General features: G+C 39.8%; 1 protein-coding gene across 1 annotated transcript; it reads right to left on the reverse strand.

Annotated features, from left to right (window-relative positions):
• Positions 1 to 1,340: 1,340 nt before the first annotated feature.
• On the reverse strand, positions 1,341 to 20,586 carry LOC110287837 (uncharacterized). Its single transcript, XM_085833230.1, has 4 exons — positions 20,478 to 20,586; positions 4,473 to 4,598; positions 4,222 to 4,282; positions 1,341 to 3,085 (listed from the first exon to the last, which is right to left on the reverse strand). The coding sequence occupies exons 2-4, from the start codon at positions 4,504 to 4,506 to the stop codon at positions 1,873 to 1,875; spliced, it is 1,308 nt and encodes a 435-aa protein (XP_085689356.1). The 5' UTR covers positions 4,507 to 4,598; positions 20,478 to 20,586; the 3' UTR covers positions 1,341 to 1,872.
• Between the last annotated feature and the right edge of the window lie 1,522 nt (positions 20,587 to 22,108).

A 22,108-nucleotide genomic window follows, 5' to 3' on the forward strand; every position in this document is an offset into this window, starting at 1 on the left:
TTCCTATTTAAAACACATGTGGGCATTTTCCTAGCACATCCATTGAAGAGATTATGTCAAATATTTTACACATTTGGTACTCGAGTCCTTTTAGGGATACAGAACTTGTAGTTCCCACATTAAAACACATATTCTAAACTGCAGGGAAGTAAAAACAAAAAAACAAAAACAAAAACAAAAACAAACACCAGAGTCCAGAGTCCAATTAGTAAAACAATACCACATCCATTGAAGAGATTACTTAATAAAGTTTTGACATAAAAAAGCAAAGTAGGTTTTGGGAAAAAAAACTTTGATTATCCTCTTAAAAATCCATGTGGGCAAGCAGAGATAACCAAATACCACCACCACCATCACCACCACAACAACAACAACAAAACCAAATTTCTAAATGGTATAACCATAACACATCCATTGCCCATGCGTACAGTGATACACTTCTTCTAACAAGGCTACACCTCCCAACAGTACAACTCACTGGGCCAAGCATATTCAAACTTCCACACCCTCTAACCTATCTCTGACCATGTTACCCTAACCCTAACCCCTGACCACAAACCTTACCATATCCCATGACCACTTAACCCATTAAAACTCTAACCAGTAACCTCTCTAACCCCAACCTAACCCTGTCTACTACCAACCTTTACATGCCAGCTAATCCTATCCCTGTGAGGTAACCCTAACCCTTAACGTTGTCCAACCCTAACTGTAAACATAACATACATTCTGTATAGGTTGATATAATTCAACCATATAATAAAAGCCCCTACTCCTACATCCTGATTTGGGGAAGAACTTAATTATAATTTGTCAGAGATGTTTTTGGTTATCAAGCTTAAAAGCTCAGTAGCATTTTGCCTTGGGATTGCAGTTCCACTCCTCAGTCTATTCAGAGGCCCTGATAGATCAGGAGCTCTACCCTCTAACCCAACCCTCTAACTCCAATGGCTTAATTACAACAGCTTCTTGCCATTTGCATCCACCTAGTGTTAGAACCAAGTAGACTTCATAATATAAACTCTTTTCCACATTGAGTACATTCATAAGGTTTTTCTCTAGAATATGTTCTTCTCTGCATTTGAACACAACTGTGAAGGGCAAAGATGTCACAACATTGCTTCCATTCATGTGGTTTTCTCCAGTAAAAATACTTTCATTAAAAGGAGGACTAAAGAAATGTGCAAAGGTTTCACCATATTCAGTACATTCACAGGGCTTCTCTCCAGTGTGATTTGTTTCATGCCTTTTTGTCTTATTTTGGATTTTGCTGTGAAAAGATACCATGACCAAGGCAACTCTTACAAAAGACAACATTTAATTGGGGATGCCTTGCAGATTCAGAGATTTTGGTTCATTATCATCAAGATGGGAAGCATGGCAGTGTCCACTGCTGGAAGAGCAAAGAATTCTATATATTGATCAGAAGGCAGCCAGAAGACTCTCTTGTGCCTTGGGTAAAGCTTAAACACAGGACCTCAAAGCCTACACACACAGTGACACAATTCCTCAAACAAGTCCACACTTCCTAATAGTGCCACTTTCCCATGGGCCAAGCATATTTAAACCACCATCTTTGAAAATCATTATAAACTGTAAAGCCTTTACCATACTGATTACATTCACAGGGTTTTTCTCCAGTATGTGTTCTTTTGTCTTTGGAGATAATCATCAAATGCAAAGGCTTTACCACATTAATGACATTTAGAATGATTCTCTTCAGCGTGAATTATTTCATGTCTTTGAAGCTGACATAAGAGGCAAAGGATTTACCACGTTGCTTAACATTCATAAGGTTTCTCTCCAGTATTAATTCTTTTATGCCTTTGAAGTAAACCATGGCAAGCAAAGGCTTTACTTCAATGCTTACATTCACACATTCTTTTCTCTAGTATGTATTCTTTTATGTATTTGGAGATGACTGAGTTGTGAAAAGGCTTTACCACACTGATTACATTCATACGGTTTTTGCCCAGTATGTGTTCGTTTATGTATTTGGAGATGACTATGTTGTGAATAGGCTTTACCACATTGATTACATTCATATGGTTTTTCTCCAGTATGTGTTCTTTTATGCTTTTGAAGATAACTTTGGTCTGCAAAGGATTTACCACATTGGTTACATCCATAGGGCTTTTCTCCAGTATGTGTTCTTTTATGTTTTTGAAGAGAATCACGATATGCAAAAGCTTTGCTACATTGGTTACATTCATAGGGTTTCTCTCCAGTATGTGTTTTTTTATGATATTGGAGATGAGTATGACATATATAGGCTTTACCACATTGATTACATTCATAGGGTTTCTCTACAGTATGTGTTCTTTTATGATATTGGAGAGCAGTATTATATGTAAAGGCTTTACCACATTGATTACACTCATAGGGTTTCTCTCCAGTATGTGTTCTTTTATGATACTGGAGACCATTATTGCATGTAAAGGCTTTACCACATTGATTACATTCATAGGGTTTCTCTCCAGTATGTGTTCTTTTATGATATTGGAGACCAGTCAGACATGAAAAGGCTTTACCACATTGATTACATTCATAGGATTTCTCTCCAGTATGTGTTCTGTTATGAACTTGAAGACTATTGTAATGTGCAAAGGCTTTACCACAGAGATTACATTCATAAGGTTTTTCTCCAGTATGTGTTCGTTTATGTTTTTGGAGATGATCTTGTCGTGAATAGGCTTTACCACATTGGTTACATTTATAGGGTTTCTTGCTAGAATGTGTCCTTTTATGATATTGGAGAGCAGTATGATGTGTAAAGGCTTTACCACAGTGATTACATTCATAGGGTTTCTCTGCAGAATGTGTTTTGTTATGTCTTTGAAGACATTTATGATAGGCAAAGGTTTTACCACATTCATTACAATTGTAGGGTTTCTCTCCAGTAAGTGTTCTGTTATATTTTTGGAGATCATTGTGTCGTGCAAAGACTTTGCCATACTGGATAACTTCACAAGGTTTCTCTCCAGTATGAATTCTTTCATCCCTTTGAAGATAACTATGACATGCAAAAGCTTTATCACACCAAGTAAATTCAGAAGCTTTCTCTCCAGTGTGACTTCTTTCATGCCTGCAAAAGTAATTGGCACATGTGAAACCTTTACCACATTGATTATACGATGAATCCCTTTATCTCTATGAATAAATTTTACAATTTGTAAATAGGAATCATATATTAAGCTTTATCACTTTGTTCAAATTCATGGTTTCCCCTTCATTACAGGTTGTTTTGTGTCTTTGGGGATACCTATAAGGATAACAGTTTAATACACTCACATTTGTAGCATTCTTTTTCTCTATGAGGTTTTTCACCTATTTGAAGAGACTTGGAAGAGCTCAAAGCTTTACCACACTGGATGCGTTCATAAATTTTTCTACAGTGTGAAATGCACTACATTTCCATGCTGAATTTGCAATGTGAACCAGGACAAACAGAGAAGAATTTCCATATTCCTAGTGCTTAGGAATTTTCTGCAGTATGAGTTTGTGGATATATTCCCAATGAACTTGGAAAACCAACAAAGTATAAACTTGTATCACACTGAAAATGTCAACTAAAATAAGGAACATCTTCTAATTGTCCTGTAAGGGGAGAGGGGTACATTGCTTCTTTCAATATCCCTATGCTCACTTGGCTCGTATCCATTGTGATATAACTATTACAAGAAGAAGAATAAATGAAAGGTTCCACATCGTACTCCGAGTTTGATGTTTTCTTCATCATAGACATGTGGTATATGGATTAAGGTTTCTCCCCAACATTCTTTATTCTCTCAAATTGCCCCTCTCACTTAAACTTAGCAATGTTTTTACAAGTATACTAGTAGCACCAACTTTACTATAGAATAGTTGCTTATAAGATGGTCTTGGACATACACACCTATGCAATGTATCATTTTTTTATATGTGTGTGGTATGAGTCTAAATAGATTAGCAGTTCTACTGCCAAGGAGTAGCTGCAATGTGGCTATAATTCAAATGGTAATATCTGTTATGCCAGTCTTCCCTTGTCTTCTTTCTTAGAAGAATGCCTTGCAAACACAAATCAGACACCTAACAATGAGATACATGGATTTGTGGGAAATTAATAATCATTGATATAATTAAAGAAGTGCTTTTTTATACTGTTGCTCTTCTTTAAAACTTCCATGACACATTAACATTTCTTTCAAGGTATATTCATACCAACTTCAACATGAATCTTACTTTCCATGTCTCCTAGCATGTTGAAAATGTTCTTCAGTATTATGGTCTCCCCAATTGTAACCTAAAACATAGTACCAGAAAATGTATGATAAATTATTGGAAATTAGGCAAAATTTAAGTTACTATCTTCAGTGAACCTGATTATTTTCCTCATTCTTTCTCATTCTCAACTGAAATTACAGAGGAACATCAGTAACAAAGAAACAGTGGTTCCTTTATTTTAAAAAGTGAAATGAAATTCAGGGTATTACCTATAACAGTTGGGTTCCTGTAGGTCTCCAGCATCACATCTTTATAGAGACTCTTCTGTGAAGGATCCAGAAAAGCCCATCTTCTTGAGTAAAGTTCACATGCACATCATCATAGGTCACTGTATTCTAAAATATCCCACACATGTGTAGAACAGAAACCATGATATCGACAACAATGTAAATATATGCTTCACTGACATAATATTCATATAATTCTGGTGCTTTCCCTACTTATTTCTTTTCCTTTTTTTCATTAGATATTTTCTTTATTTACATTTCAAATGTTATCCCCTTTCCTAATTTCACCTCTGCCCCCACTTATTTCTTGTTCTAGCAGTTCTAATGTAATCAGCAAGGAACTGGATAATAAGGTTCACCTCTGTCATTTCTTTGCTCCTTGAAAACAATATAGACTGGCAAGAGAAATCCCAATTGTGTGTGTGTGTGTGTGTGTGTGTGTGAGAGAGAGAGAGAGAGAGAGAGAGAGAGAGAGAGAGAGAGAGAGAGAGAGAGAAAGAGAGAGAGAGAGAGTGCTGAGCACATACCAGAGAAACTGTATGAAAAATGACTAACTACAAAAAAATCATGGGCAACCTGAGAATCTGGGTGTATTAATTCATGCCTGCCTTTAACCTCTCCATTCAGGAGGTAGAGGTCGGTGTATATCATTGAGTTGTATGCCAGTCTGATCTATCCAGGAGAGCCAGGGGTACATATTCAGACCCTGTATCCACTGAAAAAATCAATCAAACAAGAAAGAGAAAGAACTCAGAGATTGATACTGATGTTCCTACAAAGAATTATACATTCACTCCAGTTCTGTAGTCATCTTGTAGAATCCTAAAGTGCCCCAGTTTAAGCTGAAACACAAATCTTACTTTCCAGGGGCTAGTTAGCCCAAATTTAATCACAGCATTCTGGGGCCAGAGTCAGATGAACCTTTAAATTGGAGGCCTCCTTGTTCTATATACCTCCTTTCAGGACAGCCAGAGCTACACAGAGAAACTTGGTCTTCAAAAACAAAAACAAATTATAAATATAAAAACACCAGGCTCACAAAATTGCTTAGCAGTGAACAACAATTGCCTCTACTGCATATTATGTGATTTAGTGATAGAGTCCATAAGGATGAAGGCAAGACAAAGTGAGAAAGCTGAGTGATCAGGTTCAACCACAACACAGTACCCAGACACACACACAAAGAGAGAGAGAGAGAGAGAGAGAGAGAGAGAGAGAGAGAGAGAGAGAGGAAATGGCTAAAGTCTACAGACACTCAAATATCATCCCAAATAAGGAATCTAGAGGTTCCTCCTACAAAAACTTCTATTGAGAGTACTGAGTTGGCCAGAGCCAGGCTGACTCCAAGAAAAGCTACAAACAGGCAGTTGGGAGACAAGGCCTAAGTTTCTGTTTCCCAGAACTGGAAAAGTCCAAAACAAATAAATTCCAGGAAAATCAGCCATCACTAGCAGCCAATCAGGAGCTGTTCCCACCACCAGGCCTGAGCAAAAAATAGTTCATCAGCAATGGTTCAAGAACATCCCCTGAATTCCCCAGAACTCTCCAGCACTTTACCAATTCCAAAGACACCAATACCTCTGGAAATAGAGCCAAGCAATGAAGACAAAAGTCACCTACTCTTCCCTGGAATTTCCCAAGTTGGCTTTAAATTGAGCTTGCAAAGCTTACATGTCTGTCTCTATTCTACTGAATGGTGAACCCTTGCATGCTAGAATTCTGTAGAATGAAACACTCTTGGCTTTTGCATACTATTTGAGTGTGGAGTCTTCCCTCAGTGATTCTTGGACCCCAACATTATAAGTATAGGCATTCTGTCTGAACTCCACCCCACAGTTACCTGGCAACAACCAGCTATGCTCCTCCCCACACTTACCTAGAAACAGTCAGATAGGCCTAACTCACTATAAAAGGGGCTGCTTACCCTCTTCTTGCTCTCTTGACTCTTGCTCTTCCCTTCTTGATCCTGCTTTATCCCCTCACCCCTTCCCAATTCCTTTCCAACCTCTCTCTCCAGGTCTTCATGGCCAGCCTCTACTTCCCCTCTTCCCTTCCTCTGCCTCTACTACCCTCTTAACTCCCCTCCCCAAGTTCTGAACAAACTCTATTCTATACTATACCATCCTGTGGCTGGTCCCTCAGCAGGAAGGGATGCCTCAGCATGGGCCCACAGAGGCACCCTCCTCTCCCATAAATCACCATCTCCATAGAACATATTCCCTTTCCTCTCTTTATCTTTTATAAACACATCAATAAGCTCCCCCAAAAAGCCACAAAGGAGAGACAAGTGTCCAAAGACATTATCTTATTCCAGGAGCTTTTTGCCTCACTCAACTACATTCTGACCTTGGTTACTATAGGCTCATAGTCATCCCATGCATTTAGTCTAACTTCAATGATCCTAATAATCTGCAAGAGTAGTTACACTATTCAAATGCCCAAAGTCTCTTCTGACACTCAAGACAATTTCTTGATCGCCACATCTTGTAAAATCAGAACACCAGCTATGTCTTTCTAACATACAATGTCACAGATTACCCTTTCTGATTCCAATAGAGATGAATGTATACAAAGAAGTTTGGACCAAAGCAAGAAACTCCTCAGGGCAAACAATAATATAGCTCTTTCTCAGACACATGGGACCTCAGTTTCAAAAGGCTTAGATGGGCCTCTCCCTGCAACTCCTCACACATCTCAAGGTTTAGTTTCTTACACCCCCTATATGAAGCTCTCCATGACAGGTGTCTCATATCTTATGTATCTCAACATCTTGTGCTCTGAAAATCCAACTCAGGCTTCATACTACATGTTCATGCAATGCTCTCTCCCAGTATCCTCCATCACTGGGACTATGACTCTGCAAACGTGGATGGCTGGAACAGTGCTGAACTGAAACTACAAAGGACGAATCCATTGCCTTATATTTTGCATCTCTTTTGTTTCCAGAACTTGGGTTATCCTGTCAAGTTTGGATCCTAAATTAAGATGGAACCTGCCACTCTTGGACCACAGCTGTAGCAGGTTTTGTATGAAGTTCTTTCCTGGGTTTGGCATCCCAATGCCTATTCCTTCCATTAGTTGAAGGCTTAGCAGAAGAGATTGTTTCCCTTGGGGTACTTTCTTAGGCTTCCATGCATGACAAGGACCTTGTCTGTAACGGTGAAAATCACTTTGAAAATTCCTACCTCTGATTCAGTGTTTGGCTGCCATCTGTAACTTCCCAGTGATGTTTTTCTCTACAAACCATAGACTTTACACTTATTTCTGCAAAGTCTTGTTGATTTTTTTTTCATTGTAGTCCTGAATGAGTCAATAGTAATAATCATCCAACAGATTCAATATTCCATCTGAAAATACAGCCCCTTATTTGTAACTTTGCTTTCCCCAATTTCTGAGTGCATAGGCAGAATAAGAAGGATCTGATGATTAAGGATGTTGAAAAATGTTCAACATCTTTAATCATCAGAGAAATGCAAATCAAAGCAAACCTGAGATTCCACCTCACACCAGTCAGGATGGCTAGGATCAAAAATTCAGGTGACAGCAGATGCTGGCGAGGACGTGAAGAAAGAGGAACACTCCTCCATTGCTGGTGGGATTGCAAGCTTGTACAACCACTCTGGAAAGTTCCTCAGAAAACTGGACATAGTACTATCGGTAGATCTAGCAATATCTTTCCTGGGTATATACCCAGAAGATGTTCCAACTGGTAGTAAGGGCACATGTTCCACTATGTTCACAGCAGCCCTTTTTATAATAGCCAGAAGCTGGAAAGAACCCAGATGTCCCTCAACAGAGGAATGGATACAGAAAATGTGGTACATTTACATAATGGAGTACTACTGAGCTATTAAAAACAATGAATTTTTTTAAATTCTTGGACAAATGGATGTATCTGGAGGATATCATCCTGACTGAGGTAACCCAATCACAAAAGAAGTCACTTGATATGCACTCACTGATAAGTGGATGTTAGCCCAGAAACCTAGAATTCCCAAGAATCAACTTCCAAAACACAAGAAAATCAAGAAGGAAGACCAACGCGTGGATACTTCATTCCTCCCTAGAATAGAGAATAAAATATCCATGGAAGGAATTGCAGAGACAAAGTTTGGAGCTAAGACGAAAGGATGGACCATCCAGAGACTGCCCCACCCCAGGGTCCAACCCATAATCAGCCACCAAACACAGACACTATTGCATATGCCAGCAAGATTTTGCTGAAAGGACCCTGATATAGCTGTCTCCTGTGAGGCTTTGCCAGTGCCTGGCAAATACAGAAGTGGATGCCCACAGTCATCTATAGGATGGAACACAGGGCCCCCAATGGAGGAGCTAGAGAAAGTACCCAAGAGCTGAAGGGGTCTGCAACCCTATAGGTGGAACAACAATATGAACTAACCAGTACCCCCAGAACTCCTGTCTCTAGCTGCATATGTAGCAGAAGATGGCCTAGTTGGCCATCATTGGGAAGAGAGGCCCCTTGGTCTAGCAAACTTTATATGCCCCAGTACAGGGGAACATCAGGGACAAGAAGTGGGAGTGAGTGGGTAAGGGAGCAGGGCTGGGGGGGTGGGGGGTATAGGGGACTTTTGGGATAGCATTTGAAATGTAAATGAAGAAAGTATCTAGAAAAAAAAACAGGTTTCTAACCAAAAAAATGAAGAAGATGAAGAAGGAGGAGGAGGAGGAAGAGGAGGATCTGGCATCAGAACACCACACAAATGACCTCTAGCTAATTTTCTCATGGAGTCTATTTTCTACTGAAGTCCTATGACCAGACAGTCCCTCTATCTGCACTACTCTCATCACACTTCTCTTCCAGGTCCTACAAGAACAGCTGATCAAGCTCTGAGTACAGTTTTCTATGCTGGTTGTCATCTCAAGTCCTGATATTTTCCACATCCAAAAGAGAATATTTCCAGGTTCTGCCCAGCAGCAAATTCACCTTGTTGTTGTTGTAGTTGTTGTTGCTGTTGTTGTTGTTGTTGTTGTTGTTGTTGTTCTAACTTGCTTTGCTACTCTGCTACTCTGCTGCTGTGATTGAATCCTCTAATCAAAGGCATCACAGGACTTGTTTGGTCCTGTCAGATCAAAGTCCATCATTTTAGGAGCTTAGGATAAAAACTAAAGCTTCAAGAAAATAAACTTCAGAAAAACAAAATACAAAAACAAACAGACAAACAAAAATGGAGAAACATGGTTATTTTTCTGCCATGCCCACCTCTCCCTTGGTCACTGTCTAATGCTCAGCTACCTCTTTTACCCAGCCCAGGCCCACTTGCTTAGGGATTCTGCCAGCCTCAGTCGAAGAGCCTTCCCACATCAGCCATCATTCAAAACAATCTCTCACTGACACAGAGTCCACCCATATTGATGAGGGCATGGGTCAAGTGTGGCTTCCTCAGATGACTGTAGGCTCTACAATGTTGACAAGTGAAACTATTTAGGACAAAAAGACAATAATAAATCTGAAAAATTTAAGAACCCAAATCAAATGTGTTAACCATAAAAATCACTTAAATAGCACAAAAAGAAAAATTGATTGCAATAACTGGAAAACACAGATTTACCAAGAAATGAGGAAAGGCAAGCCTTTAGGATCAAGAAGAAGAAACTGAAACTGTTTCTCAAACTGTCAAAAATTCAAGAACCTCACAACACTATGTAGTAAGTTTTCAGAAGGCAAAAATAGGTGAAGATCTATCATTTTCCATAGAAGAAAACAATATAATTAGATTATATTGAATAAAAAAATCACACAACATAGATTAAACAAATAAAAGGACACAGAAAGACAGACATAAAAGTCTTTTAAATATAAACTACAAGATTATAATAAAAAAATCAAAGAAATTACAAGCCAAGGACCATCCTGTGGACTCTGTTAAGCCAAGGACCATCCTGTGGACTCTATTTTTCCTATTTGCCAAAAATAGAAAATGGGTGGAAGTGGCAAAAACCTACTCAAATGGACAGAGGCGGCTTACAGAATGGGAAAAGTTGTTTTGTTGGTGGTTGCGGGTGTTTTGGGGTTTTTTGTTTTGTTTTGTTTTGTTTTTTAAACAAAAATAAGATCTCAAGAAACTAGACTTTCCAAAGCAAAAAAAATCAATTAGAGTCCAATCACGCGGGACCTGAGACCGGGGTAGCTAGGGCGCAGGGTCGGCTGACACTCGCCAGCTACCCACAACACCCGCCACAGGATCTTAAGACTTCTGGTGAGTGGAACACAGCTTCTGCTCCAATCCAATTGCGCGCGGGACCTGAGACTGCATTAGTTAGGGAAGCAGGAAACCAGCCTGAGTAGGACCACAGGCCTCTTCCGGCTGGAACAGCACCGGGGTAGCTAGAGCGCAGGGTCGACTGACAACCGCCAGCTACCCATGACCCCCGCCACAGGATTTTGAGACTGCTGGTGAGTGGAACACAGCTTCTGCTCCAGTCCAATCACGCGTGCTTTGGTTGGGGAGGCAGAAATCCAGCCTGAATAGGGCCACAAGCCTCTCCGGTCAGAAAAGCACCGGGGTAGCTAGGGCGCAGGGTCGGCTGACACTCACCAGCTACCCACAACACCCGCCACAGGATCTTAAGACTTCTGGTGAGTGGAACACAGCTTCTGCTCCAATCTTTAAACAGTGACAATGACAACAACTAACCCCAGAGATTACCAGATGGCAAAAGGTAAACGTAATAATCTTACTAACAGAAACCAAGACCACTCACCATCATCAGAACCCAACACTCCCACTTCGCCCAGTCCAGGGCACCCCAACACACCGGAAAAGCTAGACACGGATCTAAAAGCATATCTCATGATGATGGTAGAGGACTTCAAGAAGGACTTTAATAACACACTTAAAGAAATACAAAGGAACACTGGTAAACAGGTAGAAGACAGTAAAGAGGAAGCACAAAAATCCCTTAAAGAATTGCAGGAGAACACTGCTAAAGAGTTACAAATCCTTAAAGAAAAACAGGATAACATAATCAAACAGGTAGAAGTCCTTACAGAAAAACAGGAAAACACATCCAAACAGATGATGGAAATGAACAAAACCATACTAGACCTAAAAAGGGAAGTAGACACAATAAAGAAAACCCAAAATGAGGCAACACTGGAGATAGAAACCCTAGGAAAGAAATCTGGAACCATAGATACCAGCATCAGCAACAGAATACAAGAGATGGAAGAGAGAATCTCAGGTGCACAAGATTCCATAGAGAAAGAACATCGGCACAACAATCAAGGAAAATGTAAAATGCAAAAAGATCCTAACTCAAAATATCCAAGAAATACAGGACACAATGAGAAGACCAAACCTACGGATAATAGGAGTGGATGAGAATGAAGATTTTCAACTCAAAGGACCAGCAAACATCTTCAACAAAATTATAGAAGAAAACTTCCCAAATCTAAAGAAAGAGATGCCCATGAACATACAAGAAGCCTACAGAACTCCAAATAGACTGGACCAGAAAAGAAATACCTCCCGACACATAATAATCAGAACAACAAATGCTCTAAATAAAGATAGAATACTAAAAGCAGTAAGAGAAAAAGGCCAAGTAACATATAAAGGCAAGCCTATCAGAATTACACCAGATTTCTCACCAGAGACTATGAAAGCCAGAAGATCCTGGACGGATGTTATACAGACACTAAAAGAACACAAACTCCAGCCCAGGCTACTATACCCAGCCAAACTCTCAATTAACATAGATGGAGAAACCAAAGTATTCCACGACAAAACCAAATTCACACATTATCTCTCCACCAATCCAGCCCTTCAAAGGATAATAACAGAAAAAAACCAATACAAGGACAGGAACCACGCCCTAGAAACAACAAGAAGGTAATCCCTCAACAAACCTAAAAGAAGACAGCCACAAGAACAGAATGCCAACTTTAACAACAAAAATAACAGGAAACAACAATTACTTTTCCTTAATATCTCTTAATATCAATGGACTCAACTCCCCGATAAAAAGACATAGACTAACAAACTGGCTACACAAACAAGACCCAACATTTTGCTGCTTACAGGAAACTCATCTCAGAGAAAAAGATAGACACTACCTCAGAATGAAAGGCTGGAAAACAATTTTCCAAGCAAATGGTATGAAGAAACAAGCTGGAGTAGCCATTCTAATATCTGATAAGATTGACTTCCAACCCAAAGTCATTAAAAAAGACAGAGAGGGACACTTCATACTCATCAAAGGTAAAATCTTCCAAGAGGAACTATCAATCCTGAATATCTATGCTCCAAACAAAGGCAGCTACATTCATTAAAGAAACTTTAGTAAATCTCAAAGCACACATTACACCTCATACAATAATAGTGGGAGACTTCAACACACCACTTTCACCAATGGACAGATCATGGAAACAGAAACTAAACGGGGACACAGTGAAACTAACAGAAATTATGAATCAAATGGATCTGGCAGATATCTACAGAACATTCTATCCTAAAACAAAAGGATATACCTTCTTTTCAGCACCTCATGGTACCTTCTCCAAAATTGACCACATAATTGGTCACAAAACAGGCCTCAACAGATACAAAAATATTGAAATTGTCCCATGCATCCTATCAGATCACCATGGACTAAGGCTGATCTTCAAAACAAAATAAATAATAGAAAGCCAACCTTCACGTGGAAACTGAACAACACTCTTCTCAATGATACCTTGGTCAAGGAAGGAATAAAGAAAGAAATTAAGGACTTTTTAGAGTTCAATGAAAATGAAGCCACAACATACCCAAACTTATGGGACGCAATGAAAGCATTTCTAAGAGGAAAACTCATAGCTCTGAGTGCCTCCAAAAGGAAACTAGAGAGAGCACACATTAGCAGCTTGACAACACACCTAAAAGCACTAGAACAAAAGGAAGCAAATTCACCCAAGAGGAGTAGACGGCAGGAAATAATCAAACTCAGGGGTGAAATCAACCAAGTGGAAACAAGAAAAACTATTCAAAGAATCAACCAATCAAGGAGCTGGTTCTTTGAGAAAATCAACAAGATAGATAAACCCTTAGCCAGACTCACTAGAGGGCACAGGGAAAGCATCCTAATTAACAAAATCAGAAATGAAAAAGGAGACATAACAACAGATCCTGAAGACATCCAAAACACCATCAGATCCTTCTACCAAAGGCTATACTCAACAAAACTGGAGAACCTGGATGAAATGGAGAAGTTCCTAGACAGATACCAGGTACCAAAGTTGAATCAAGATCAGGTTAATGATCTAAACAGCCCTATATCCCCCAAAGAAATAGAAGCAGTCATTAATAGTCTCCCAACTAAAAAAAGCCCAGGACCAGATGGGTTTAGTGCAGAGTTCTATCAGACCTTCAAAGAAGATCTAATCCCAGTTCTTCACAAACTATTCCACAAAATAGAAACAGAAGGTACTCTACCCAACTCATTCTATGAAGCCACAATTACTCTGATACCTAAACTGCAAAAAGACCCAACAAAGATAGAAAACTTCAGACCAATATCCCTTATGAATATTGATGCAAAAATCCTCAATAAAGTTCTTGCTAACCGAATCCAAGAACACATCAAAACAATCATCCATCCTGACCAAGTAGGTTTCATCCCAGGGATGCAGGGATGGTTCAATATACGGAAATCCATCAACGTAATCCAGTATATAAACAAACTCAAAGACAAAAACCACATGGTCACCTCGTTAGATGTGGAAAAAGCATTTGACAAGATCCAACACCCATTCATGATAAAAGTTTGGAAAGATCAGGAATTCAAGGCCCATACCTAAACATTATAAAAGCAATCTACAGCAAACCAGTAGCCAACATCAAAGTAAATGGTGAGAATCTTGAAGCAATCCCTCTAAAATCAGGGACTAGACAAGGCTGTCCACTTTCTCCATACCTATTCAACATTGTACTTGAAGTCCTAGCCAGAGCAATTCGACAACAAAAGGAGATCAAAGGGATACAAATTGGAAAAGATGAAGTCAAAATATCACTTTTTGCAGATGATATGATAGTATATATAAGTGACCCTAAAAATTCCACCAGAGAACTCCTAAGCCTGATAAACAGCTTCGGTGAAGTAGCTGGATATAAAATTAACTCAAACAAATCAATGGCCTTTCTCTACACAAAGAATAAACAGGCTGAGAAAGAAATTAGGGAAACAACACCCTTCTCAATAGTCACAAATAATATAAAATATCTTGGCGTGACTCTAACTAAGGAAGTGAAAGATCTGTATAATAAAAACTTCAAGTCTCTGAAGAAAGAAATTATAGAAGATCTCAGAAGATGGAAAGATCTCCCATGCTCATGGATTGGCAGGATCAACATTGTAAAAATGGCTATCTTGCCAAAAGCAATCTACAGATTCAATGCAATCCCCATCAAAATTCCAAATCAATTCTTCAACGAATTAGAAAGTGCAATCTGCAAATTCATCTGGAATAACAAAAAACCTAGGATAGCAAAAACTCTTCTCAAGGATAAAAGAACCTCTGGTGGAATCACCATGCCGGACCTAAAGCTCTACTACAGAGCAATTGTGATAAAAACTGCATGGTACTGGTATAGAGACAGACAAATAGACCAATGGAATAGAATTGAAGACCCAGAAATGAACCCACACACCTATGGTCACTTGATCTTCGACAAGGGAGCTAAAAACATCCAGTGGAAGAAAGACAGCATTTTCAACAAATGGTGCTGGCACAACTGGTTGTTAACATGTAGAAGAATGTGAATCGATCCATTCCTATCTCCTTGTACTAAGGTCAAGTCTAAGTGGATCAAAGAACTTCACATAAAACCAGAGACACTGAAACTTATAGAGGAGAAAGTGGGGAAAAGCCTTGAAGATATGGGCACAGGGGAAAAATTCCTGAATAGAACAGTAATGGCTTGTGCTGTAAGATCGAGAATTGACAAGTGGGACCTCATGAAACTGCAAAGCTTCTGCAAGGCTAAAGACACCATCAATAAGACAAAAAAACCACCAACAGATTGGGAAAGGATCTTCACCTATCCTAAATCAGATAAGGGACTAATATCCAATATATATAAAGAACTCAAGAAGGTGGACTCCAGAAAGTCAAATAACCCCATTAAAAAATGGGGCTCAGAACTGAACAAAGAATTCTCACCTGAGGAATACCGAATGGCAGAGAAGCACCTGAAAAAATGTTCAACATCCTTAATCATCAGGGAAATGCAAATCAAAACAACCCTGAGATTCCACCTCACACCAGTCAGAATGGCTAAGATCAAAAATTCAGGTGACAGCAGATGCTGGCGAGGATGTGGAGAAAGAGGAACACTCCTCCATTGTTGGTGGGATTGCAAGCTTGTACAACCACTCTGGAAATCAGTCTGGCGGTTCCTTAGAAAATTGGACATAATACTACCGGAGGATCCAGCAATACGTCTTCTAGGCATATATCCAGAAGATGTCCCAACAGGTAAGAAGGACACATGCTCCACTATGTTCATAGCAGCCCTATTTATAATAGCCAGAAGCTGGAAAGAACCCAGATGTCCCTCAACAGAGGAATGGATACAGAAATTATGGTACATTTACACAATGGAGTACTACTCAGCTATTAAAAAGAATGAATTTATGAAATTCCTAGTCAAATGGATGGACCTCGAAGGCATCATCTTGAGTGAAGTAACACAATCACAAAAGAACTCACACAATATGTATTCACTGATAAGTGGATATTAGCCCAAAACTTAGGATACCCAAGATATAAGATACAATTTGATAAACGCATGAAACTCAAGAAGAATGAAGACCGAAGTGTGGACACTGTGCCCCTTCTTAGAATTGTGAACAAAAACCCAGGGAAGGAGTTACAGAGACAAAGTTCGTAGCTGTGATGAAAGGATGGACCATTTAGAGACTGCCGTATCCAGGGATCCATCCCATAAGCAGCTTCTAAACGCTGACACCATTGCATACACTAGCAAGATTTTGCTGAAAGGACCCAAATATAGCTGTCTCTTGTGAGACGATGCCGGGGCCTAGCAAACACAGGAGTGGATGTTCACAGTCAGCTATTGGATGTATCACAGGGCTCCCAATGGAGAAGCTAGAGAAAGTACCCAAGGAGCTAAAGGTATCTGTAACCCTATTGTTGGAACAACATGATGTACTAACCAGAACCCTGGAGCTCTTGTCTCTAGCTGCATATGTATCGAAAGATGGCCTAGTCGGCCATCACTGGAAAGAGAGGCCCATTGGACTTGCAAACTTTATATGCCCCAATATAGGGGAATGCCAGGGCCAAAAGAATGGGAATGGGTGGGTAGGGAAGTGGGGGGGGGCTATGGGGGACTTTTGGGATAGCATTGGAAATGTAACTGAGGAAAATATGTAATAAAAATTTTTTAAAATTTAAAAAAAAATCAATTAAAATATACAGTATAAATCTAAACAGAGAATTCTCAATAGAGGACTCTCAAATAGCTCAGAAAAACTTAAAGGAATCTTCACCATTTTAGCCATCAGGGAAATGCAAATCAAAACTACTTTGAGAATCCATCTTACATATGTGAGAATGGCTAGGATCTACAATACAAGTGATGGCTCATACTAGCAAAGATGTGGAGAAAGGGAAACAATCCTCCACTACTTGTGGAGATGCAAACTAATACAGCCACTACAGAAATCAGAATTTCCTCAGAATCATGGATTCTCAGAAACCTGAGAATGCATCCATCCCAAGAGTCAGCTAATCCACTCTTGGGCTTCTATCCAAAAGATCATCCTACTGCAAGGACACTTGCTCAACTATTTTCTTAGTGTATTTATTGACAATAGCCAGAAACTGGAAACAACCTAGATGTCACTCAACTGAAGAATGGAGAAACAAAATGTGGTACATTTATACAATGGAGTGTCACTAAGCTGTTAAAAAAGGACATCATGAATATATCGCAAGTGACTGCAACTAAAAATAAAAAAATCACCCTAGGTGAGGTAACACCAATCCAGAATAACAGAGAAGGTAAACATTCACTTATAAGTGGATATTACTTACTATGAAAATAATAGTCAAGCTATACCCCACAAACCCAAACCCAGAATGCTTAGGTAAAGAGGATCGCAAGGATCTCCTTCTAAAGGGGAAATAGACCAGTTTCTGGGAGTAGACTGGGATTTGATAGGAACAGGAGTGAGAGAGATCAGTTGGGGAGGGGATGAAGTGAGCAATGAAAAAGCTGACAAAAATAACCTTAAAAATGATTTTGAAAAGTTGAAACAGGCTTGATAGTCCAATATTCTCCATGAATTATACTTGTTCATTAGAGAACAACAAGTATTACTCACACCTTTTCTATCACACTGTTCACTTTAAGACAGGAAAAATTGTATTCCTGTCAGGCACAGCCCTACCAGTTTGCCTAGATCATCTGTGTTGGTTGACCGAGTGTGACTGCAGTAGTGTAACCACAGTAACAACTTCAGATCCTTATTTAGATGCTTAGTTGCCCTGATCTGTGAACCGACAAAAATAGCCATTTTGGACTTGTGTTGATCATCTAAAGTTGATTACCTGACTACCCACCGGTAACACCAACTACTGTCAAAGCAGGAAAGCTCTCACTGACCTTCCCTCCCTGTCCCTTTCTGTGCTGTGCCTACAAAGCTTCAAAGCTGGTCAGTGAACTCAATTCTTACAGAGGTCTCTCTTTAATTCTCCTCTCCCTAAAGAAGTCAGGGATGTAGGAGGCCACACCTCCTTCTCACTGACCAGTCAGTGCCTAGCCTGGAAGGAGTTGCAGTGCCCACCTTCCAGGCACTGGACAGCAGAAGCGGGATTAGGTGTTCAAAGCAAGACTTAACTATATAGCATGAGGCAAGCCTGAGTTACAGAAGATATTGTTGTAAACAGAAAGAAATAATCCAAGCACTTGAGAAAAAGGGATAAAAATCTTAATGACTCCGAGTCATGAGAGAACAGAAATAAATAAGAGATTAGAGCAGTGATACATTAAGAAAATGAACTTGTAAAAGTTATACCAACAATTGACTTCTGAAAAGAAGAAATCTAATTGAAAAGAAACATAGCTATAATGACTGTAAAAAAGAACTGGCCATTCCCTGGTAGATGAAAGGGCATTAATAAAATAATGTTTGACATTGACCCCCCCTGTTCTATGTTACCCGCTGAGATCTGTAACCCGACATACACAGTTTCAGCCAAAGGCCTGGTATCTCAACCCTCTGAGCTGACTTAACTATATCAACAAAGATTGCACATATCTCCATTGGACAGTCCCCTAATTGGAAATTCAATATGGCTCAATCAACCTTCCCAAATTGTACACAATGAAATCTGGTCTGTTTTAATTCATATCTATGAATTAATACATACTGCAAAATTACAAAATCACTACCCTGCCTGAATCAGGTCCTTCTTCATAATGGTGACCTCTGCAGATGGCTCCCTTAAACTTCAGACTGTGAGCTAGCTATCCTCTGCATTCCTTCACCCTGCAGTTTTCGCAGTCAACTGTTCCACCTGATCTGCTCTGAAGGCAGAAGCCATGCTCCACAGGCAAATCTTTTTCCTGTTGCTGCAATGGACAGTTTACTACATGACCCAAATGAGTAATTTTAAAACAATGTTATGATATATCCCTTTAACTTAAGGATTTAAAACATTTAATCAAGAGAAAAGGAAGGTCATTGCTCTGGGGAACAAGAGACTGGAAGCAAGGCAACCTGAGTCAATCTAGCTTGTCCCAGAAACATTTTTCTGAAAGGGAGAAAATGCAGCTGTTTTAGAATTACTATGCCTTCCCAGGGAGAAATCATAACAAACACAATAATAGATTAATAATAATAATAACCTTTTTAGCAGCTTGTATCTAACTCTTGTTTGTAGTGACATTTTGAGAATCCTGGAATTTTGCTTTCTTAAAAGAAAAACAGAAATATTATAAGATTGTACTTTCATTTGAAATCCAGGTGTATGGATGTGAGGCTTCTTCTGACCAGTTACAGATTTCAGACAAACAGAATTGCAGAAACTTTTTGGAGGGTACATGAATGTGAGGAACCTGAGAGGCAGGGTGGGGCATTTTTGAAATTTTAGGAAGGTTGGTTGTAGTTTGTTAGTAGCTGTGATCAGGCCAGTACTCACTCTAGACAGGTGGTTTTCCTTTTCAAATGGTTGTCACCAGGTGTCATCTTGCCCATGTGGCAGAACTATGCTTTCCTCAAGAAAGAAAACTGAAGCTTGATGGCACGCCAGGCCTTAATGTTGATAGTGATCCTATTATGCCCCATGAGCAGCTTGTGAGAGGCCTGCTCTTTGATGTAGGGATGGGCCTGGTGGCTAGTTGTAAATCAGGGGTTTTCCTTTGTTATGGATTGGAGCCATATGTCTGGACAATCCTGGTGAACCAGCATGTGTATCCTAGCAATCTAACCTCTAAAGGCCTGGTTAGCATGGGGGTTACTGGTGAGGTGTTTTTACAGGCTGTCCTTCCTCAGCTAAATTGTACTTGGTGTCACCTACTATCTCCTAAACACTATTAAATCCTTTACGTCATCAATTCTAGTCTTTTATGTCACAGCTTGATATTGGATTGCTACCCAACATATGAGATGCGTTTTGTAAACTCAAAAAAAAAAAAAAAAAAATCACTCCGAATGGATCATACACATTAAGGTTAAATGCTAAGAGCAGAACTTGTAAAAATTAGGATTCTCCCAGTTTGGCATTCTGCCAAGGATGTTTCACAAACCGCTGTTCCAAATGCTCTGCGCAGATGCAGCCTCCACAGTAAAGTTATTTAACAGCTACCTGGATCCAGCCAGTGACTAGGGCCACAGGGTCTTCACAGGTGGCACTGTCTAGCCTACAGTTTGCACCCAGCCCGGTGAAAGACCCACCGCACGAACTCCCACTGCTTAACTCCCTGCTCCTCCCTGTCCTTGCAGTGACCCTGAGCTCACCATGTAGCAACTTCAGGGCTTCCCTGAGGGTGCTTCAGAGCACCCATCAGCGGGACTCAGAGAACTTCACAAAGAAACATTCAAACTTGCTCAGCTACAAGGCGCAACCTACCTCTGCCACCTGGAAGAACCCTCCTACTCCTCTGACTGGCAGTTTCGACTGGAGGTCCTGACTGGCCAGTGATACTTGAGTGACATGAGCACCTCCACTAGTATTAGAGTGTGCCGAAGGGACACACCAGAGAGGTTCCCAGCCCAGCCTTCCAGTCCGTGGCCACTTTATGAGAGGTACGGAGATTTACAATTCAATAGTACCATTCCCTGGCTGTCCTCCAATAGCCTACCCGTCTGTCTTCCCACCCTGCCCTGGCAAGGTCCTGCCATTCAAGGTTTCACTGCTCAGCCGCCTGCTCCTCCTCTTTGTGATCAGTGCCCCTTGCTCACCAGGTGCTGACTTAAGAGATTGCCAGAGCTCCCATCACAGCACTCACTAGGCACTTCCCCTCCTTCCTCTTGGCATCAGGGTAGACAGTTTGCACAGCCCATTACTCAGGTTGTGGTGGAGTTATCAGTCTGTCCCCACAAGGGGGAGGATGCCCAGAACATTAACTATTAAAGAGAGATTTTAGGAAACGGGTTTTATTTTTGTGGCTTCATGCTGGCCAGGTTCAGGTAAACTGCAGCTACTCACCTGGTAGGCATGAGACAACCCTGGGAGAAAACCAGGAAAAAACATGACAAACACTGTGGAGCACTAGTATGGTTAGCTGGCACATCTCAGTGCTTAGGCATAAAAAGAAAAAAACAAACAAAACAAAACAAAAAACAGCAGTATTAGTGAAGGTTCTTCAGATGAACAGATCTGATAGAATTAACCTATGTATATAGAAAGTGGATTTATTTTTAATTGTTAGTAGGAGAACTCTCCAATTTCTTTATGAAGGCACTTACTGCTATGAACTTTCATTTTAGCACTGCTTTCATGAAATGGGAGTATTTTGTGCCTTCATTTTCACTGAATTCAGTTAGTCTTTGATTTCTTTAGTTCTTCCAAAGCTTATTCTGGGGCCCTGTCTAAGCTTAAGAAAACAGAAGTTTTGCTCTCAGCAGTGTTAAATACCTACCCTGCAGGAAACAAGCATAGGTCATTTTCATGTGTTAGCTTCCACTAGTTTGGATTGTAGAATTACTTCTGTAATTCTTGCTCATTTAATTCCAAAAGAGTACTCTTGCTCTCCTTAAGTAAAACTAATGCTTGAATAACTATTCCAATAATAGAAGTACATATGCAATGTTATAGAGTATAGCTATATTAATTGTGTACTACATAAATCATATACAAATTGATATGTAAAAAATTTTAAATGTTTCAACATGTTCTCCAAAGCAAAATTAAAGGAGTTACCATGTAAGGTGAGTTATTTGATCAGAAGAAAACAAAGTGATGTGTCACTTGTCTAAGACTATTACATTTTTGTTTAACTACAACTTAATGTCATTATTTAAATTCAAACAAAACAAGTCTGTTTTTAACCCCATTTTTACTTTTTCATGCGGTATGACTCATTTGCAGAAAGCTCTAATACCATCCAAATAAAGTAACTTTCCGCATTTCTATACTACACTATAAT

This window comes from Mus caroli, unplaced genomic scaffold, assembly GCF_978045245.1.
Source record: "Mus caroli unplaced genomic scaffold, Mus_caroli_1 scaffold_18, whole genome shotgun sequence".
Taxonomy (NCBI): domain Eukaryota; kingdom Metazoa; phylum Chordata; class Mammalia; order Rodentia; family Muridae; genus Mus; species Mus caroli.

Coding starts and splice junctions, on each gene's coding strand:
- LOC110287837 (XM_085833230.1), bottom strand. CDS start 4,506: ATGCTGGAGACCTACAGGAACCCAACTGTTATAG. Junction 4,283..4,472: donor CAGGAACCCAACTGTTATAG/GTAATACCCTGA, acceptor ACTATGTTTTAG/GTTACAATTGGGGAGACCAT. Junction 3,086..4,221: donor CATGCTAGGAGACATGGAAA/GTAAGATTCATG, acceptor TTACTTTTGCAG/GCATGAAAGAAGTCACACTG.